This window comes from Anolis sagrei, chromosome X (assembly GCF_037176765.1).
Source record: "Anolis sagrei isolate rAnoSag1 chromosome X, rAnoSag1.mat, whole genome shotgun sequence".
Taxonomy (NCBI): Eukaryota; Metazoa; Chordata; class Lepidosauria; order Squamata; family Dactyloidae; genus Anolis; species Anolis sagrei.
Window position 1 is genome coordinate 73975864 of NC_090034.1, and position 21359 is coordinate 73997222.

Below are 21359 nucleotides of genomic sequence, written 5' to 3' on the forward strand. Positions count from 1 at the left end.
GGTCATCAACATCCCTCCTCTCCTTCAGGAGGAAATTAAAAACGTGGTTGTGGGACCAGGCCTTTGGGCAATCTGACAACTAGATAAGGACAATCAGACGACTAGGACTGACAGGACTGACAAAGTGGAATTGGAATTTGGACTATGAGATGGCGAACGCTGAGCGTTAATTAGATGAAACCGGTTTTAGTGGTTTTATTGTTGTAATGCAGAAACTGATTGTTCATTGTTTAATTGCTGCTATATTGTTTTTATTCTATTGTTATGTTGATGCCGGCATCGAATTGTGCCTTTGTAAGCCGCCCTGAGTCCCCTTCGGGGTGAGAAGGGCGGGGTAGAAGTAACCGAAATAATAATAATAATAATAATATGTTGTTCATTCGTTCAGTCACTTCCGACTCTTCGTGACCTCATGGACCAGCTCACGCCAGAGCTCCCTGTCAGTTGTCACCACCCCCAGCTTGTTCAAGGTCAAGCCAGTCACTTCAAGGATGCCATCCATCCATCTTGCCCTTGGTCGGCCCCTCTTCCTTTTTCCTTCATAGAATCATAGAATCAAAGAGTTGGAAGAGACCTCATGGGCCATCCAGTCCAACCCCTTGCCAAGAAGCAGGAATATTGCATTCAAATCACCCCTGACAGATGGCTATCCAGCCCCTGTTTAAAAGCTTCCAAAGAAGGAGCCTCCACCACACTCCGGGGCAGAGAGTTCCACTGCTGAACGGCTCTCACAGTCAGGAAGTTCTTCCTCATGTTCAGATGTTCATGTTCCATATTCCCCAGCATAATTGTCTTCTCTAAGCTTTCCTGTCTTCTCATTATATGGCCAAAGTACTTCATCTTGGCCTCTAGTATAATATATATAATAGTATAATATATATAATAGTATAATATACTGGTAGTGTATTCTATATCTTGTGGTATAATAATGTAATACAATATAATATATAATAAAATAATAATTGTATATTATATATTACATGTAATATATAATATATAATTTTGTCAGTGCTGATTGTGTTTAAGTGCAGGCCAAGGTCTTTAGGCACTGCACCCAGTGTGCCGATCACCACTGGGACCACCTTGACTGGCTTGTACCAGAGTCTTTGCAGTTTGATCTTTAAATCCACATATCGTGACAGCTTTTTCAGTTGTTTCTCTTCGATCCTGCTGTCACCTGGGATTGCAACATGGACGATCCATACTATGTTTTTTAACACAATCGTGAGGTCAGAAGTATTGTACTCCAAAACTCTGTCTGAATTCAGAAGTCTCAAGAGTAATTTGACGTGTTCATTTTCTGTAACTTTTTCAGGCTTGTGATCCCACCAGTTCTTTGTCGCAGGCAGATGGTATTTGTGGCACAAGTTCCAATGAATCATCTGAGCAATTATTATTATTAATATTATTGACACAAAAGCACAGTATGTCACAGCAAACAAGATCTATACGCTGGATTTCGTATCACAAAATCACAAGTCGAACACTTCCCAAGCGTCTAGGACTGTGTGATGTATTTTCGAATGTTGCGCGGAGATCCAAGTAAGGTGGCCTTTTGCAGTTGACAGATCGTGATTTTGTCAATGTTTATTGTTTTCGAATTATTATTATTATTATTATTATTATTATTATTATTATTAACAGAGGTCATGTCTTTAGGCCAGGATGTGCACATAGACATCAGGCCTGTGATACTCCAATTTTTAACAATTCGTTAAGATAAAGAATTTTTAACAATTGGTTAAGATAAAGTTTTTTAAAATAATAATTCGAGAAATCCTGTGTGGTTTAGCAATTAGAATTTAGGACTATGGCTTGGGGAGATCCAGACAAATTTCCATGGGGAAAGAAGTTTTTAAAATGTTGCAGGATATCGAACTTGAAAGTATTTTGTTGTGTAAGAACTTAATGTGCTTTCTGTGGAATGTGTACCATATTGCCGGACATGAAATGTCCTTTACGCTACTAATCAAGTGCATATTTAATGCAGTGCAACCTTCATATTTGCAGGGGAAGTGCTCCAAAACCCTGGATATTAGAAACCACAGATATTTGCAAACCACATATGTAGCCTATGCTTCAGCCAGAAGCACACCATAGAAAGACACAGGAGGATCTAGATCAGGTATGGGCTGTTAGGAATTGTGGGAGTTGAAGTCCAAAATACCTGGAGGGCCCAAGTTTGCCCATGCCTGATCTAGAGTCTATAGAATCACACAGAAGTCCATAAAGTCTCACGTGGGGATTCTTTTGGAGCGTGGGTAAGTGAAATGATGAATACCAAATCCGTGGATAAGAAGGTGGTACTGCATAACAGATGAACATTCACAGCTTTTAATGTAAGGAAGGTTAGTTGTCACCGTGGGCTATATTTGACTGTAAGTTGCTATTTATAGTGCTGCTTATTAATGATTAAAGGCATTCATTATGTCTCGTCATAGAGGAGATCCAGAAATAGAAAAATCAACAACGTTAATGTCTAACTAAACTGGAGGTTTACCTTATTTGTGCCATAATTCTTACACTGAGGAAGTAATTGTAAGTCATTGCAATAGTGCTGAGTGTGTGTACGATTTGGGGGAGGGGGGTGATATGGGTCCCAAAACTATAAAGCACAGCTTCCAGTGTCAGTCCCAAACTGGGAAACAAGAAGGTATAGAAGACTCTCTCGTTACTTAGAAGTGAAGAAGCTTTTCCTTTTTGTAGAAGTCCTTGTTGATGTCTCCATAATTTCATCTGGAGATCCCTTTGCTCCATTTGGAGGGGATCATGGCCAACAGTGCCATGGTGCTTGGACTTGTGGTGGCCCCCATGGGATGGGTGCTGATGCTGGCAGCAACAGTGACTCCACAGTGGCGCGAATTCCCCCGAAAACCTGGCTTCCCTCAAGATGTGTCCTTCAGTGACGGCTTATGGGAGAGCTGCGTGGAGGTGACCAGCCTGCAAGGAAAAGCATGCCATGCCATCCCAGAGGAGATGGCCATCTCTTGGCCAATTCAAATGGTGAGGGCCTTGGCGGTCGTCTCAGTTCTTGTTGGCTTTCTAGGCTACGTCCTTAGCCATGTGGGGGCACGTTGGTGGTCCGGAAGTCCAAACTACTCTTTGACGGGGGCTTCTGGACTGCTACTCTTGCTTTCTGGAGCCATGTACCTTTGTGGTACTTCCTATATGGCCTACAGAGCCCTAGCAGATCTTACAAAGGCGCAGGTCCCACCGGAGAACAGATATCATCTTGGGACATGCCTCTATCTAGGATGGAGTGGAGGAACAGCTGAGGTCTTTGCTGGGCTGTGCCTGGCCTCCAGTTTCCACAAGAAGGATGGCCACAGGTTAAGGAGTCTGCATGTACCCTACAGAGTGGATTATTAATGGAGCAGAAAACATTGCGGAACTGGCTGGCACAGGAATAAAATGCATCAGTAATAGTTTGGTTGTGAAGAGGTAGTAAGATCATACAGACATTTCTCCTGCATGATGCTGTTTGAGACATTAAGGAATGCCATGTGATCAGGAAATGAATAGTACGTGCTTAAGAGAATAGTGACTATGTATTGTCGAAGGCTTTCATGGCCGGAATCACTGGGTTGTTGTAGGTTTTTCCGGGCTGTATGGCCATGTTCTGGAGGCAATTTTTCTCCTGACGTTTCGCCTGCATCTATGGCTCTGAGGATGCTTGCCATAGATGCAGGCGAAACGTCAGGAGAAAAATTGCCTCCAGAACATGGCCATACAGCCCGGAAAAACCTACAACAACCCAGAATAGTGACTGTTCTGTACATGTCATCTCGACTGCATTTTCTGTACCGATATGTAGTGCCTTAAAAATATCTTGAATGTAAGCCAAGAGTATAAATGTTTGATGTGAACGGGGTCTTCGGGATTTTCGGGAATTTGAGTTGGAGTGATCCACCTAGAGCAGTGGTTCTCAACCTTCCTAATGCCGTGACCCCTTAATACACTTCCTCATGTTGTGGTGACCCCCAACCATAACATTACTTTCGTTGCTACTTCATAACTGTCATTTTGCTACTGTTAGGAATCGTCATGTAAATATCTCATATGCAGGTCTATTTTCATTCACTGGACCAAATTTGGCACAAATAAACAATATGCCCAAATTTGAATATTGGTGGGGTTGGGGGGGGGATTGATTTTGTCATTTGGGAGTTTTAATTGCTGGGATTTATAGTTAACCTACAATCAAAGAGCATTCTGAACTCCACCAAAGATGAATTTGAACCAAACTTGGCACACAGAACTCCCATGACCAACAGAAAATACTGGAAGGGTTTGGTGGGCATTGACATTGCGTTTTGGAGTTGTAGTTCACCTACATCAAGAGAGCACTGTGGGCTCTGACAATGATGGATCTGGACCAAACTTGGCACGAATTCTCAAGATTCCGAAATGTGAACACTGATGGAGTGGGGGAAAACAGACCTTGACATTTGGGAGTTGTAGTTGCTGGGATTTATGATTCACCTACAATCAAAGAGCATTCTGAACCCCAACAAGGATAGAATTGGGCCAAATTTCCCACGCAGATGCTCCATGACCAACAGAAAATATTGTGTTTTCTGATGGTCTTTGGCGACCCCTCCAGGGGTCCCGACCCCAGGTTGAGAAACACTGACCTAGAGCCCCGGCCAGTCAAAAATAAATCTCCATTTTTCTTTTCCCTTTTCAGGTAAAGCTTGGCATGTTTCCTAAAGAACCTATCATAACATTTGCAGTTTTTATTCATCCATCTATCTAGTCTTGAATGTATACCTTGTAATGGGATCCAAGGCAGCTGTGTTCGCAGCTAAGTCAACATAACCAGGGAGTAAGAGCTGTTCAGCAGTAGAACTCTCTGCCTCAGAGTGTGGTGGAAAGCTCTTTCTTTGGAGACTTAAACAGAAGCTGGCTGGCCATCTGTTGGGGTGCTTTGATTGTGCTTTTCCTGCATGACAGGTTTAGACTAGATGGCTCATGTGGTCTCTCCCACCTTAATTGTTCTGATTCTAGTGTCTGAATGTAGACATGTAAACAAGCAGAAATAAATAAATGTCCTGTTTTAGTCATGTATGATCTTTGCAGTATGTTTAAGAATAAATCCAACGCCTAAAAGGGAGGGTACATTGGATTCATGTCAACTATCTTTCTCCATATTTTGATGATCAGCCAGAAAAGAGACAAATAACATCTGCTCAGAGTGAGTCACCAAAGTAATGCTTTTTTCACTTACGCAGGGGATTAACTTAGGTAGACAAAAGGCCAGGTATAGATTGGCCCCAGCAGTATCTTCATGATACTGTCAGGTTTGGGTAATAACATTGCAAGGATATAATGAGGTCACACCTGAAAGATCCTCGAGAGCAATCTATTAATGTGAAATTTTTCCTTTGTTTATTTGAACACTTATAATACTTTGATCGCCTGATGGTGCAGTGGGTTAAACCGCTGAGCTGCTGAACTTACTGACCGAAAGGTTGGCAGTTTGAATTCAGGGAGTGAGGTGAGCTCCCACTGTTAGCCCCAGCTTCTGCCAATCTAGAAGTTCGAAAACATGCAAATGTGAGTAGATCAATAGGTACTTCTTTGGTGGGAAGGTAACGGTGCTCCATGCAGTCATGCCGGCCACATGACCTTGGAGATATCTACGGACAACACTGGCTCTTCGGCTTAGAAATGGAGATGAGCACTACCCCAGAGTCAGACACAACTAGACTTAATGTCAAGGGAAACCTTTACCTTTACCCTAACACTTAGAACTAAGCCACAGTACTATTGAAAGTGTGCATAGAACTAGTTCAAATATTTTAAAATTAGACATGACTTGTTGGTGCATCAAAAGTGTAAACCAGTGGTGGGAATTGCCAACTCCTTAAAATCTTCTACTGCACATCCCATCCTCCCTGGACAACGGAGCCAACGGGCCACGGTTAGGACAGCGGGTTAAACCGCCAGCTGGAAAAAAATATTGCTGACTGGAAGGTTGGCAGTTCAAGCTGTGGGTCAGGGTGAGCTCCTGTCGTCAGCCCTAGCTTATGCTTATCTAGGTAAAGGTATTCCCCTGACATTAAGTCCAGTTGTGTCCAACTCTGGGGTGTGGTGCTCATCTCCATTTCTAAGAGCCGGCGTTGTTCGTAGACACCTCCAAGGTTATGTAGCTGGCATGACTGCATGGAGTGCCGTTACCTTCCCACTGGAGCGGTACCTATTGATCTACTCACATTTGCATGTTTTCAAACTGCTAGGTTGGCAGAAGATGGAGCTGACAGCGGAAGCTCACGCCTCTCCCCGGATTAGAACCTGACCTTTTGGTCAACAAGCTCAGCACTTTAAAACACTGTGCCACCGGGGGCTTACCTAGAAGTTTGAAAACAGTAATGTGAGTAGATAAATAGGTACCACTTTGGTGGGGAGGTAAAAAGGAACCCATGAAGATATGCTGGCAAATTGATCAGGAAGATGTCGACAGACATTAAGTTCCTCAGCATGGAAAATGGACCAACAGCACCTTCCCATGGAGACTGGAAAAGATGGGAAGCCTTCAACTCTGTTTATGTACTGTCTGCCTTTGTTGATTGTATAACGGCACTGAATGTTTGCCATGTATGTTTTCTGTAATCTGTAATCTGCCCTGGAGCTCCCGGTGGCACATTGGGTTAAACCGCTGAGCTGCTGAACTTGCTAACTGAAAGGTTGGCGGTTTGAATCCAGGGAGTGAGGTGAGCTCCCACTGTTAGCCCCAGCTTCTGCCAACCTAGAAGTTCAAAAACATGCAAATGTGAGTAGATCAATAAGTACTAATTCGGCGGGAAGGTAACGGTGCTCCATGCAGTCATGCCGGCCACATGATCTTGGAGATATCTACGGACAACGCTGGCTCTTTGGCTTAGAAATGGAGATGAGCACCAACCCCCAGTCGGATATGACTACACTTAATGTCAGGGGAAAACCTTTACTTTGACATAATCTGGCCCAAGTCCCCTTGGGGAGTTAGAGGAGAATATAACGTTTATTATTATTATTATTATTATTATTATTATTATTATTATTATTATTACCGATGGGCAGAAATTACAATCCAAGAACAGCTGGAGAGTCAGAAGTTCCCCCACTCTCAGGTAAGGCTGTTTTTCTTCTCTTTCAGCAGCTTCGAGGGACGGGGTTAGTTTTATTTCACTTTAAATACCTTCAATATTATCACACAAAAGGAATCTGTAAAATAGCTAGGAAATGGCATTGGTTCTCACAGGCTTGTGCTGGATTCAATTCAAACATTCCTTCCTTGTTACTCATTGATGGGTGGAGGAAAAAAGACACCAAGTTAATTACCAGCCGCTAAGAAGTTTTAAATCCTCCATTTCCAAAATAAACAGACTCTCAGAAAGAATCCTATGTGAAGTGTCCAGCAAGGAATTGTCAGCCGGACCAAACAACAAACCGTACAATGGCAGTATGATGGTTAGAATAATAGCACTATAACTGTGCAGTGCAAATGGGTCCTGGTCATAAGCTTCCATGTTCCAGGAAAATGCATGGTGTTCCTGTTTGTTATAGCAGGCATGGGCAAATTTTGGCCCTCCAAGTGCTTTGGACTCCAACTCCCACAATTCCTAACAGCCTCAGGTTCCTTCCTCCCCCCCCCCCCCCCGTAGCAAAACGCAAGGACAGATGTCATCACTGTATCTGGTTGTGATCCCCAGGTTGTGCCAGTCAGCTTTCGTTTGATATTATTTCTAGCACCCACTTTTTGCTTGATATTCAAGCAGTGCTTCTTATAAGTCAGAGCATGGTCCAGGGTAACTCTCAGGCATTTTGGTGTGCTGCAATGCTCCAGTGGGATCCCTTCCTAGGTAATCCTCAGAGCTCGAGATGCTTGCCAGTTCTTAAGATGAAAAGCACACATCTATGTTTTAGATGGGTTAGGAATCAGCTGGTTTCCCCTGTAATAGGCAGTAAGAGTGCCCTAAAGCTTTGAGGAGCTTTTGTTCAACCATTTCAAATCTCCCTCTTGAGTGGTGATGACACAATCGTCAACATAGATGAAACTCTGTCCCTTCTGGCAGTGGCTGATCATTTGTGTAAATGTTGAACACAGATGGAGCAAACACCCCCCACTGAGGCAAGCCATTCTTCTCTTTTCGCCATCTGCTTCTCTGGCCCTGGGAACTCAACAAAAAAGCTCCTGTTTTGTAGCACATTATCCTATGAAGCAGGTGAAGTAGTACTCCTCTGTGGTATTATGCATTTTTTTTCAGGAGGAGGCAATGATTCCAAAATAAACAGACTCTCAGAAAGAATACTATGTCACGTGTCCAGCAAGGAGTTGTCAGCTGGGCCAAACAACAAACCGTAGGATGGCACTATGATGGTTGGAATAATAGCACTATAAGGCACTTGAGGCACTCGAAGTGGGCAGCTTCTGGTCAAAGGAAATTTAGTATAATGCCAAGTTTTTAACGCCAAGTTTTTAACTTTGTTAGATGTTTTTCTTAACACTATAATTCCTATGTCACGTGTTCAGCAAGGAGTCAGCCGGACCAAACAACAAACTGTTGAATGGCACTATGATGGTTCGAATAATAGCACTATAATTGGTGTTCCTAATTGTTATAGAAGGCCTGGGCCAGGCCCGTAGCCAGGATTTCGTTTCGGGGGGGGGGGGGGCTGAATTTTTTTCAGGGGGGTTCGGGGGGGGCTGAGTTTTGGGGGCGGGGGCTGAGTCTGAGTGAAAGAGGGTCTAGCCTAGGAAACCTTTTGTATCATTACCCCAATATCCTATTATTGAATTGTGGGCACCACAATTCAAGAGAGATATTGACAAGCTGGAATGTGTCCAGACGAGGGCAACTAAAATGATCAAGGGTCTGGAGAACAAGCCCTATGAGGAGCGGCTTAAGGAGCTGGGCATGTTTAGCCTGAAGAAGAGAAGGCTGAGAGGAGATATGATAGACCTGTATAAATATGTGAGAGGAAGCCACAGGGAGGAGGGAGCAAGCTTGTTTTCTGCTTCCCTAGAGACTAGGACGCGGAACAATGGCTTCAAACTACAAGAGAGGAGATTCCATCTGAACATGAGGAAGAACTTCCTGACTGTGAGAGCCGTTCAGCAGTGGAACTCTCTGCCCTGGAGTATGGTGGAGGCTCCTTCTTTGGAAGCTTTTAAACAGAGGCTGGATGGCCATCTGTCAGGGGAGATTTGAATGCAATATTCCTGCTTCTTGGCAGGGGGTTGGACTGGATGGCCCATGAGGTCTCTTCCAACTCTTTGATTCTGATTCTATGATTCATGCATATGGGATATATCGAGTATGGTGATCAGATCATGATATGAATAAACATAACAGTTTAAATAATGCACCAGTAAGGCCTTTTCGCGAACCGCCATGAGAATTTCGGGGGGGGGGGGGGCTGAAGCCCCCCGAGCCCCCCCCCCGGCTACATGCCTGGCCTGGGCAAACTTTGGCCCTCCAGGTGTTTTAGACTCCAACTCCCACTTAAGCAGCTGAGGAGGAAAAGGAAAGGGCATGATGCTGTTAGGAATTGTGGGAGTTGAAGTCTAAAACACCTGGAGGGCCAAAGTTTGCCAAGGCCTGTGTAATACCAATGATCATTTCCCAGTATGACGCAATATTTACACATAAGCCTTTGCTCATGTTGTGTGATCAAAATAAATAACACAGTTAACAGATCAAATGTGTGTGTGTTTTTTTAAAAAAACCAAAACAACTCAATTTAACAATTTGTCCAAGTACAAAATGTCATTACAGGATTAGCCCATTTCACAAATAAAACATTCCTGGCGGTGGGCTGCTGTCATTTAAGAATTTCAGCTGTGATGAACGACAACGTTCTTTTTTGTTGCTGTTGTTATTAAATGTGCCCGAGGAAGGAGTGTCAACCTGAAACATGCTGCAGGAATTCTTGTTTCCTTTTGAAGGAAAACAAAGCTGCTGCAAACAGTTTTGAATCTTGACCTGTTTTGTCTTGTCTACTGGTCGATCCACCAGGAGTCAATGCCACGTTCTGCTTCTGTTTCTTGTGAACCATTGAAATGTCTTTAACACTCAAATGCCCACTAGGCAATGAACAAGCCCTCTCTTTTCTCAGTTCTGCAGTAGGCTTTTTTGCCAGTCAACTAACTCTCTTGAATGAGAGAATGGTCTGGAGACAATGGCACCTGAGTGCAGGATTTTGGAGCAAACCCCTCAGGAGAATGAGCAGGAAAGTCCTCTAAAAATAGCAGGGCTGATTTGCAACATGGTTGAAATAAGCAAAGTAGTACACCTGCCATCGGGAGACCTCCAGTCCTCTTGAATCAATACATCCAGTCCTAGATATCCAACTGCCCTATTGTTGGGAGTCATGTATCTTGTGCCTACGACGGTTCATGGATCAGCTGTTGCGGCTGCAGCCTCCTCTGGACATATGTCGGAGGCAGAGCCTGTCCTTGCGCCATCCTCTAGGCTGACTTTCTGGGCCCACCAAGCCTGGATTTCCTGGTACAACTCCTGATGTTGTTCTTTCCAGTGCCTGAATTTCTCAGAGGTCAGTTCCGAGTCGTCTAGGAGAATATCAAGAAGTTGGAGCTCAGCGGTTTTTGCCTGGGGGAAGGAGAGAACGTTCCATCAGTAAATCCAAGGCATTGTTCCATTTTAGAAAGAAAAACCAATTAAGTTCAAAACAACAACAATCTGCAAGCTTTTCTTTTCTTTTCAATGCCTGGTGTAGAAAACAACAACTTCCTCTTGCTCCCAACCCTTTTGATCTCTCCCACGGCAAGTGAAAACAGCCTGGATGTTAGAAAAAGGCCATTGCAGTAACTCATTAACAAATTGTTACCACAAAGTTTTCCACACTTTTCCTACTGAAGAAATGATCCTGCATATTGATTTATCTAGTACTAGCCGTCCCCTGCCACGCGTTGCTATGGCCCAGTCTGTGTATATGTGTTGTGTATCTACGAGGGGTATTTTTTAAGTAAGGTCCGTTTTGTTGTAGACACTAGTAGTTCGCGCGCATACCGCAACAAGCATGTGCGTCGTGTACCGGCATGCCTCGGGAACAACTGTGCTCAGTTTCCGCTCTGTAGCTAACCTGTACGGTTCTGTTCTGTGCTTTAAAAATGTTTAAGACTATCAACTCATCCTCCGCATGTGAGGTTCACTCAGTGATACGGTTTTTGTCAGCAAGGAACCTGCCTGCTGAAGAAATTCATCGACAGATTTGTGAAAGTGTACGGTGATACTGTTATGAGTGAAAGCAAAATGCGTAAGTGGGTACGACAATTCAAAGATGGCCGTGACAACGTCCATGATGAGGACTGCTCCGGTCGGCCTTCTTTGATTACAGTGAACTCTTGGTTATCGGAGCAGGCGGCAAGTTTTTATGAAGAGGGTATTTTAACATTAGTTCAGAGATATGATAAGTGTTTGAACAAACTTGGCAACTATGTCGAAAAATAGTGAAGTATGTACTTTCTGAAAATAAATTTACTTTTTTGAAATAAACTTTCGTTGTGTACTTATGTTCCAACGGACCTTACTTAAAAAATACCCCTCATACTCATATGTGTGTGTGTGTGTGTGTGTGTGTGTATGTGTGTGTGTATATATATATATATATATATATATATATATATATATATATAAATGCTCTGTACGTAATGAGTACCTTAAAAACAAAAGAACAAATGAATGAAATCGCACCAAATTTGGCAACAAAACCTCTCACAACACAAGGAGTGACCATCACTCAAAAAATTATGATTTTGTCATTTGGGAGTTGTAATTGCTGGGATTTATAGTTCACCTATAATCAAAGAGCATTCTGAACTCCACCAACGATGGAATTGAACCAAACTTGGCACACAGGACTCCCCTGACCAACAGAAAACACTAGAAGCGTTTGGTGGGCATTGACCTTGAGTTTGGGAGTTGTAGTTCACCTACATCTAGAGAGCAATTCCATCATCGCTGCCTCCGAAAAATCCTGCAAATCTCTTAGGAAGACAAGCGGACAAATGTCAGCGTGCTGGAAGAAGAAAAGACTACCAGCATCACCTCTGCTGGAGCGGCCACGTTGTCTGGATGCCCGACCACCGTCTCCCAAAGCAGATGCTCTACTCCGAACTCAAGAATGGAAAATAGAATGTTGGTGGACAGGAAAAGAGATTCAAAGATGGGCTCAAAGCCAACCTTAAAAACTCTGGCATAGACACTGAGAACTGGGAGGCCCTGGCCCTTGAGAGCTCCAGCTGGAGGTCAGCTGTGACCAGCAGTGCTGTAGAATCTGAGGAGGCACGAATGGAGGGTGAAAGAGAGAAATGTGCCAAGAGGAAGGCACGTCAAGCCAACCCCGACCAGGACCGCCTTCCACCTGGAAACCAATGCCTTCACTGCAGGAGAACATGCAAATCAAGAATAGGGCTCCACAAGTCACGCTGGTCAAGTGATTCCTGGTCAAAAAAAGGTTGGGAACCACTGCTCTAAACTAACACTTCCAAGCTCTACAGACACCCTGGTAAACCAACCTTAAGTGTGCTTTGGAGGGTCCGGACGAGATGCACTTTCTCATTGATCTCTGGGTTTTTGTTGCGCTTGACAAAGGATTTCCGGTAATACTCGCGGGTGAAGACCTGCTGCTTCCCAATGAGAGACACTCCGCCTTGCTTCAGGCACCTGATCAGTGACTCCAGTTCTTCTCCTGCGGGATCGCCTTCAAAACACAAGTTGGAAACCATTAGCTGAGTCAGATGAATTTTCTATATAAGACAGAACAGCAATCACAAGGAACACAAGACCTCTTCTGATTTCAGTTGTACTTCACAACACACACTGTATCCTACAATAGTAAAATCCAGTCATGATCACAGAACGCACAAAAAGGTCTCTAGTCTCTGTATAACATGGAAAGAGAGAGGAACTATTAAAATGAGTACATGGGTGGTTTTAGTAAATGCTGAAAATTATTATAAAAAGAAGAGAGATGGGGCTTCTATAAGTCAATGGTGGGTTTCCCATGTAGCCCTGGTATATAGAATCATAGAGTTGGAAGAGGGTCCTTCTTTGGAGGCTTTTAAACAGAGGCTGGATGGCCATCTGTCGGGGGTGCTTTGAATGTGATTTTCCTCTTCTTGGCAGAATGGGGTTGCAGTGGATGGCCCACGAGGTCTCTTCAACTCTATGATTCTATGTGAAAATCATATTACACAAAGGAATGTACTTTATAGTACCCCAGGATATTTTAGGAGCTGTTGTTCAAAACATGCAACCTTCGCAGGCTACAACTTTCCCAAGTTCTGGATATTAAAGCATCTTTGAGAAGGTCCTCAAGAAGAGCTTACCTGTGGGAGAGGAAGACGCTGTGCTGGTGTCTTCTTTTTGCCAAAGGACGGGGCTTCCCAGAGGACTCTTGATGGGGGATTCACTGCTCCCCATGGCACCAGTTGGCAGCTGGTCTTTCTCCAGTGCCCTCCCCTTTGGCTGCAAGGAAATCAGACTTAGTTACAGTAGGATCTGGGGAAATGCATGAACTGAATGATGGAGGGGGAGAAAAAAGACAGGAAGAGTTGGTATATGAGCATAGAGTCACACTGGTGGACCAGAGAGAACATGTTTGTCAGAAATATTAAAAATTAACTAGGTATTTTTAATTACAAAAAAATGTGAATCAAGCACTGAAAGGGTTAAATTGATGCAATTATTTATTTATTTACTTTACTTGTATTCCGCAGTTTCTCAGCCCAACAGGCGACTCAACGTGGTTTACAAGGGTAAAAAATCAATCAAACAATATACAATTTAAAATCATTAAAAGCATAGTATACACAATAATAATACATCAATAACAGCCCCATAACATCTCGTAACTAGAATTGTAATCCAATCCGTCGTCCATAATTCCGTTCCTGTATTCATCATATTCATTGCGCTGTTTATCCGAATGCCCGTTCAAACAGCCAAGTTTTTAATTTTCTTCGAAACACCATTAGCGAAGGGGTTGATCTAACCTCCGTAGGAAGGGCGTTCCACAGCCGAGGGGCCACCACAGAGAAGGCCCTGTCCCTCGTCCCCGCCAGCCGCGCCTGTGAAGCTGGCGGGATAGAGAGCAGGGCTTCCCCAGAAGATCTTAGAGTCCTGGTGGGCTCATAGGCAGAGATACGTTCGGATAGGTAGCTTGGGCCAGAACCGTTTAGGGCTTTATAGCCCAGCGCCAGCACTTTGAATTGAGCCCGGTAGCAAATCGGCAACCAGTGGAGCTGGTGCAGCAGAGGAGTTGTATGCTCCCTCTGCTCCGCTCCTGTTAGTATCATGGCTGCCGCGCGTTGGACTAGTTGGAGCTTCCGAGCTGTCTTCAAAGGCAACCCCACGTAGAGAGCGTTGCAGTAGTCTAAACGGGATGTAACCAGAGCGTGGACTACCGTGGCCAAGTCAGACTTCCCAAGGTACGGGCGCAGTTGGCGCACAGGTTTTAACTGTGCGAATGCTCCCCTGGTCACCGCCGAAACCTGGGGTTCCAGGCTCAGCAATGACTCAGCAAAAGCTACAGTTCAATATAAGATGTGTCTGTAGTTTAGTAACCTCAGTCTGTGAGAGATCTCTGTGGGAGAAGGGCCTCAGTGTGTTAGTAGGCCTCAGTATGAGTAGGTCTCAGTGTTAGTTCGCCTCAGTGTGTGAGAGAGGTGTCGGTTTGAGAAAGTGTGAACAGGCCTCAGTGGGAGAAGTGCCTCAGTATGAGGTAGGCCTCAGTGTTATTAGGTCTCAGTGTGTGAAAGCTATCATATGTGAAGCTTCAATGTGAAGGCTGCTGTGTATAAAGCTACTGTGTGAAGCTCCTGTGTAAGAAGAGACTCTGTGAGAGTGAAGCTGTTTATCTGTGTGGGAAAGAAGCCCAGCGTGGAAGCAAAGAAGGAAGTGTAAAGAGCCTTCTTTGTGTTATGGAAATCTTGTTCTTGTAAATGGTGCAACCATATTATTTTGCTATAAAAAAAGCCTCCTATGGAAGAGATAACATTGGTCTGTGTGTTTTGTGTTTTTTATTGTTATCACGCTGCTGCTAATAAGTTACTCTGCTGTACATTTATGGGGAGGGTCTTTTGTTAATAAGCCCACTCGCCCAACAATATTTATCAAATCTGTGAATAATAAAGGCTGCAAAAGTTAAACCTTAAGATATTGAGGGCTGACCAATTGGTTCCAAGCAGAGAAATAGGGAGCGAGATAGCAATTCCTCATTGTCAGTTGAATCTTTTATACCTCCAAATTGTCTGAAATTATACCAGCACAGAAGCAAGGTGGGCAGTTGTTTTGGATCCAGATGTTTTGGACCCCATAAATCCCATTGTGTCTGCAATCCAGAAACATCTGGAAGACACTGTGCTCTCCACCTTTGAACACGTGGACAAGGAAACATTCCTTGCCATCCCTCCAATACTAGAACTTAAATATTTATTGGAGTCCATATTAAGACAAATCAAGGAAAGTGTTCTATCAATAGGATGCTCACCCGCTCAAGGCTGTACCTAGGAGACTCATCCTCTGGATCTTCTGCTTCTGTTTCACTGTAGCAATCTGTAGGAGGAAAGGAGCCATGAAGTGAGGGCCTTGTTGGAAGATCATCAACAGGGTGCTATCGTTCCATGCAATGTTCCCCCCACAGTGGTGTAGTAAAATTACATCCTTTATATAAAATGGCAAACAACTCAAATATGTGCTAGAGCAGGCGTGGGCCAACTTGGACCCTCCAGGTGTTTTGGACTTAAACTCTGACAATTCGTAACAGCCTCAGGCCCCTTCCTTTTCCACTTAAGTGGCTGAGGGCGGAAAGGAAGGGGCCTGAGGCTGTTAGGAATTGTGGGAGTTGAAGTCCAAAACACCTGGAGGGCCCAAGTTGGCCTACGCTATCATGACCTTATTTCATGGTTTTGTATGAAGCCAGGAAATTAGGCCATGCCTTAGATCTGGCCCGTGTATATTTGAAACAAGGGCGAGGGTTGCCATGGAAATGGGAGCAATGAAGGGGAGGGGCCAGGGGAAGGGATAAGAGGTGTGAGGGAAATAAACTGTCAATTGGAATTTTGTTTCATACCTTAATGTATGCTTTTAGAAAAACAAAGCCTTCCCATTTTGTTTGTGAGGTAATTTCTTCATCAGAAAGCAACAGATCCAGACATATGCCTGTGCTAGAGGCTTTTCCCCTAATATTTTTGAATTGTGGTTGGTTGAATCCGTAGATGCGGAACCCATGAATACGGAGGCTAACTGAGCATCTTGGAGTGGGTTTTTTTTGGTGGGGGGGTGCTTCTGGGGTCATACTTTGGAGCCCCAAGCACCTCATGCAGTCCATAGACTGTATGTTGCTCACTCTGGCATGAAATAGTGAGAAATATTAAAAAGTTAACTAGGTATTTTTAATTACAAAAATGTGAGTCAAGCACTGAAAGAGTTAGTAGGCCGAAGCCTGTCAAAGTAAGTGGGACAAAGCTAGTGTCATTCTGAGGTGAGTGAGCAGGTTGAAGCTTCTTAGTGTTACTGGGCCAAAGCTAGCGTTGTCCTGAGGGCAGTGAGTAGGCTGAAGCCTGTTAAGATTCAGTGGGCCAAAGCCAGTGTCGTCCTGAGGAGAGTGAGTAGGCTGAAGCCTGTTAAGAGTCAGTGGGCCAAAGCTAGTGTCGTCCTGAGGAGAGTGAGTAGGCCGAAGCCTGTTAAGAGTCAGTGGGCCAAAGCTAGTGTTGTCCTGAGGAGAGTGAGTAGGCCGAAGCCTATTCAGAGTCAGTGGGCCAAAGCTAGTGTCGTCCTGAGGAGAGTGAGTAGGCCGAAGCCTGTTAAGAGTCAGTGGGCCAAAGCTAGTGTCGTCCTGAGGAGAGTCAGTAGGCCAGAGCCTGTTAGAGTCAGTGGGCCAAAGCTAGTGTCGTCCTGAGGAGAGTGAGTAGGCCGAAGCCTGTTAAGAGTCAGTGGGCCAAAGCTAGTGTCGTCCTGAGGAGAGTGAGTAGGCCGAAGCCTGTTAAGAGTCAGTGGGCCAAAGCTAGTGTCGTCCTGAGGAGAGTGAGTAGGCCGAAGCCTGTTAAGAGTCAGTGGGCCAAAGCTAGTGTTGTCCTGAAGAGAGTGAGTAGGCCGAAGCATTTTAGAATCAGTGGGCCAAAGCTAGTGTCCTAAGGAGAGTGAGTAGGCCGAAGCCTGTTAGAGTCAATGGGCCAAAGTTAGTGTCGTCGTGAGGAGTGTCAGGTAAACCTCCGTGTGTGAGAAGCTTTGGTGAAAGAAGCCCCAGGTTGAAGGCCTCATGTGTAAAGCTCTGTGTAAAGCTCGAGTGTAATTTCAGTGCGGGGACTACTTCCTTCTTTACTTCCATACTGGGCTTCTTTCTTATGCAAATAAACGCTTTCACAGAGCCTACTCTCACGGCCCTTCCACACAGCCCTGTATCCCAGAATATTAAGACAGAAAATCCCACAATATCTGCTTTGAACTGGGTTATAGGAGTCCATACTCAGATAATGTGGGATTTTCTGCCTTGATATTGTGGGATATAGGGCTGTGTGGAAGGGCCCTGAGAGCAGGCTCTGTGAAAGCGAAGCCGTTTATTTGCATAAGAAAGAAGCCCAGCATGGAAGCAAAGAAGGAAGTATAAAGTATTTGTGTTGTGGAAACCTTGTTATTGGAAATAGTGTAACCACATTATTTTAAGAAAAGCCTCTTACGGAAGAGATAATATTGTGTTTTGTTCTTTCTATGACTTTAGGTTACTGGTGCTGGGTCACGCTGCTGCCGATAAATACTCTGTTGTGCATTTATGAGGAGGGTCTTTTGTTAATAAGCCCACTCATCCAACAGAAATGTGGTACAGTAACTGGATTCTTCCCTGGAAAGGGAAATAAAGATATTATCTTTGAGCAGAAAACTTACCTTCTTGCCTGGGCGGGACTGATTTGTGACTTGAAGTATATTTCATCATTGTTGTTATCAAGTGGCTGACCCACCTGGGGAAAGAACAGGCTGTTAGAGACATCACTAGGTTCCCAAATATAGAAATTATTAGGTAACAGTAAATATTATTATTAATAATAATAATAATAATAATAATAATCTTTATTTATACCCTGCCACCATCTCCCCAATGGGGACTCGGAGCGGCTTACATGAGGCCAAGCCCAAACAACAATTCCAGTAGAGAACAACCGAACGCAAACCGAAAATGCAAACAATAAACAACATCATAATTACATAAAACATATGAATATACAACAATATAAAATTACAGTAAACACAAACACAGTGACAATGGGCGGGCTACATGTAATGGTTAAAAGAAGAACTAATTAAAACTGGTTAAAAACTCGGGTGAGATAAAAGAGAAACAAATTATTTGCGGAGGAGGGCTCATTATAGTGGGAATTATGGAATCAAGCTTTCCCACGAGGGGGGGAACGTACACAGGTTTTCCCCGACATTAAGTCTAGTTGTGTCCAACTCTGGGGGTTGGTGCTCATCTCCAGTTCTAAGCCGAAGATCCGGCGTTGTCCTTTGACACCTCCAAGATCATGTGGCCGGCATGATTGCATGGAGCGCCGTTACCTTCCCGCTGGAACGATACCTATCGATCGACTCACATTTGCATGTTTTTGAACTGCTAAGTTGGCAGAAGCTGGGGCTAATAGTGGGAGCTCACTCCGCTCCCCGGATTCAAACCGTCGACCTTTTGGTCAGCAAGTTCAGCAGCTCAGTGCTTTAACCCACTGCGCAACCAGAGGCTCCAGAATTATTACTATGGTTGAAATGAAATAATCTTTTTAGAACAGGATTGGCTTCTGTTGCTTTCTAGAAATTTTTGGGTGACACTGCCCAGCATTTTTAATCAGCGCCATCAATGGTGAGTGATTGCAAGAAGGGCAGACTAAAAACAACTGGAAAAGTACAGTTGTCAACTTGGATCAGATCTTTTAAAAAACACATGCAGCTTCATTCCCACCCCAAAACTCCATCCTCCACCCACACCCCAATTCTTCCACATCCTCAGCAATTTGCCAGCACTGACAATTTGATAAGGGAGACATTATATGTGTCTCTTCAGACCCTTGGCGAGCTCTGGCTATGACTGGACTAGGACTATCTTGCAGAATTAAGTTGCATCTGCATCTTGAAAGAAACCTGGAACCAATTGTGGAACATTGCAGCACTACAATCTGGTTCTGTCAGATGCATCAGAGGCTGTTTACGTTTCTGGAGTCCCTAAAAGGGTGGATCCCAGTATTGCTCAAGCCAGTCCCTTTGCATTACTTACATGCTCAGGTCAGCCAGGGTCTCTGCTGCAAAGATGAAAGGCTTGTACTTCTCGTGCGTGAACTGGAAGACACTAGAGAGAAGGGGAAAGCCGGCAATGGTTTGATTTCCCATGATAATTCCCTCCTGTGAGTCAAACCCATTGGCAGCTACAAATATGTATGACTACAGTTTTGGGCCGCAGCTTGAAAATGGTTGCGGTAATTAGCTTTGTTAGTATTCTATCCCATTTCCTTTCAAGAATGTTACGTTCTTATATGTGCTCCTCCTGCCTCCATTTTTAACTTCACAACATTATACTATAGGTGAGACCGATAGATATTGCAACTTCATTGCATGAGCTATGCCCAGTGTGGAACACATCTCACCACGCTAAAACAGTGGATGTGGCTCTTAATGAGACATGCCGCATTATCACGGGGTGTCTTCACCCTACACCACTGGAGAAATCTATTTCATACGCTTCTATCCCACCCTTCTCCCCACAAGTGGGACTCAGGGTGGCCACAAATGGGACTTGGGGGGACCCAGAAATTACCATCAGGGAGCAGCAACCAATAGTGAAAGGACCAAGGCAGTGACATCTCCGGCCCACCCTCGTTTGGGTATCAGCCAGCACACCAATGACTTAAATCAAGAAATAGTTTTCTAAGATCTACAGAGACACTCGCTGGAACACCTCAGCAAGCGAGAGTCCAAAAGTGGCAGGCTCGAACCCAGAACCTCAATCAATGCCTGATACCAAATGAGAGACTCTCTCCTGGGCACACAGAAAACTGGCGACTTGGAAGGCGCTGAACAGACTGCGCTCTGGCACCACGAGATGCAGAGCCAACCTCAAGAAATGGGGCTACAAAGTGGAATCCATGACATGGGAGTGTGGAGAAGAGCAAACCACAGACCACCTACTACAATGCAACCTGAGCCCTGCCACATGCACAATGGAGGACCCTTCTTGCAGACACTAGAGGCACTCCAAGTGGCCAGCTACTGTTCAAAGGACATTTAATAGAATACCAAGTCTGCAAATTGTGTGTTTTGTTTGTTTGTTTTTATGCAATACAACTGTTTTGGTTCACTCCTGACATGATAAATAAATAAAATTGCATGAGCTTTGTGGCTGAGCAAGGACTTGAACACAGACACTAACTGCTACATTCTTCACTCAGAATTTACAACTAAATAATTATACATATTGAACATATGGAAGAGGAATTGGATGTTTCCAAAACAGTTGGAAATTATGATTGAAGAACTGGAGAGGACAGGTACGTGACGATCCGTGTTTATATGAGTTGCCTTCCTCCTCATGCTTGATACCGTATTATGAGACCCAGAACCTCAACCAATAGCTGATACCAAATGAGAAACTCCCCCCTGGGCACACAGAGGACTGGGCGACTTGGAAGGCGCTGAACAGACTGTGTTCTGGCACCACGAGATGCAGAGCTAACCTTCAGAAATGGGGCTACAAAGTGGAATCCTCAACATGCAAGTGCGGAGAGGAGCAAACCACTGACCACCTGCTGCAATGCAACCTGAGCCCAGCCACATGCACCATGGAGGACCTTCTTGTGGCAACACCAGAGGCACTCCAAGTGGCCAGATACTGGTCAAAGGACATTTAATCAACTCTCATACTCACACATTTTGTATTTTCTCTGTTTGTTTGCTCTGTTCTGTTAGAAATGTAATATAATTGACTGGCTGCCCTGACACGAGAAATAAATGAGACTCGGATGAAGTGACCCATCACATACATATTCCAGAATGACCCCACAAAGTCCATATTTGGATTACTCACTATTTCTTTTTCTGCGTCTTGGTGCTTTCCAGTCGGTAGGCAGAGACGTTGATGAGGCCCACTGCTTTTTCATCCTGTAGAATGGAAGGGAAGACAGGAGAGAGAGAGAGAGAGAGAGAGAGAGAGAGAGATCTTTTTCAAAAAGTAGAGAAATATTCCATGCCTGAAGCAGTGCAACCTGTTCCTACTTGCATAGAGATTTTGAAATATTGCAGGGACTTCGACAGCAAAGAACAAGGGGTGGGTGGAAGCAGAATGAAGATATTTATAGGACTGTAAACTGATTGGTA

The 21359-nt window shown here is 44.3% G+C and overlaps 2 protein-coding genes across 2 annotated transcripts in view; one reads left to right on the plus strand and one right to left on the minus strand.

The window, feature by feature from the left end:
* Positions 1–2769: 2769 nt before the first annotated feature.
* Positions 2770–3369, plus strand: LOC137094844 (claudin-19-like). The gene has a single exon (XM_067460746.1). It carries the CDS (start codon positions 2770–2772, stop codon positions 3367–3369), a length of 600 nt encoding a protein of 199 aa, XP_067316847.1.
* A 6318-nt stretch (positions 3370–9687) lies between these two features.
* Positions 9688–21359, minus strand: part of CNKSR1 (connector enhancer of kinase suppressor of Ras 1) — a 74674-nt gene continuing 63002 nt past the window's right edge. Inside the window, exons 15-21 of the mRNA XM_060784474.2 lie at positions 21070–21143; positions 19267–19338; positions 17892–17965; positions 15499–15563; positions 13337–13475; positions 12524–12708; positions 9688–10595 (exon numbers count right to left, since the gene is read on the minus strand). Of these exons, the coding sequence (XP_060640457.2) occupies positions 10380–10595; positions 12524–12708; positions 13337–13475; positions 15499–15563; positions 17892–17965; positions 19267–19338; positions 21070–21143 (825 nt within the window). The 3' untranslated portion in view covers positions 9688–10379. The remainder of the gene's footprint in view (positions 10596–12523; positions 12709–13336; positions 13476–15498; positions 15564–17891; positions 17966–19266; positions 19339–21069; positions 21144–21359) is intronic.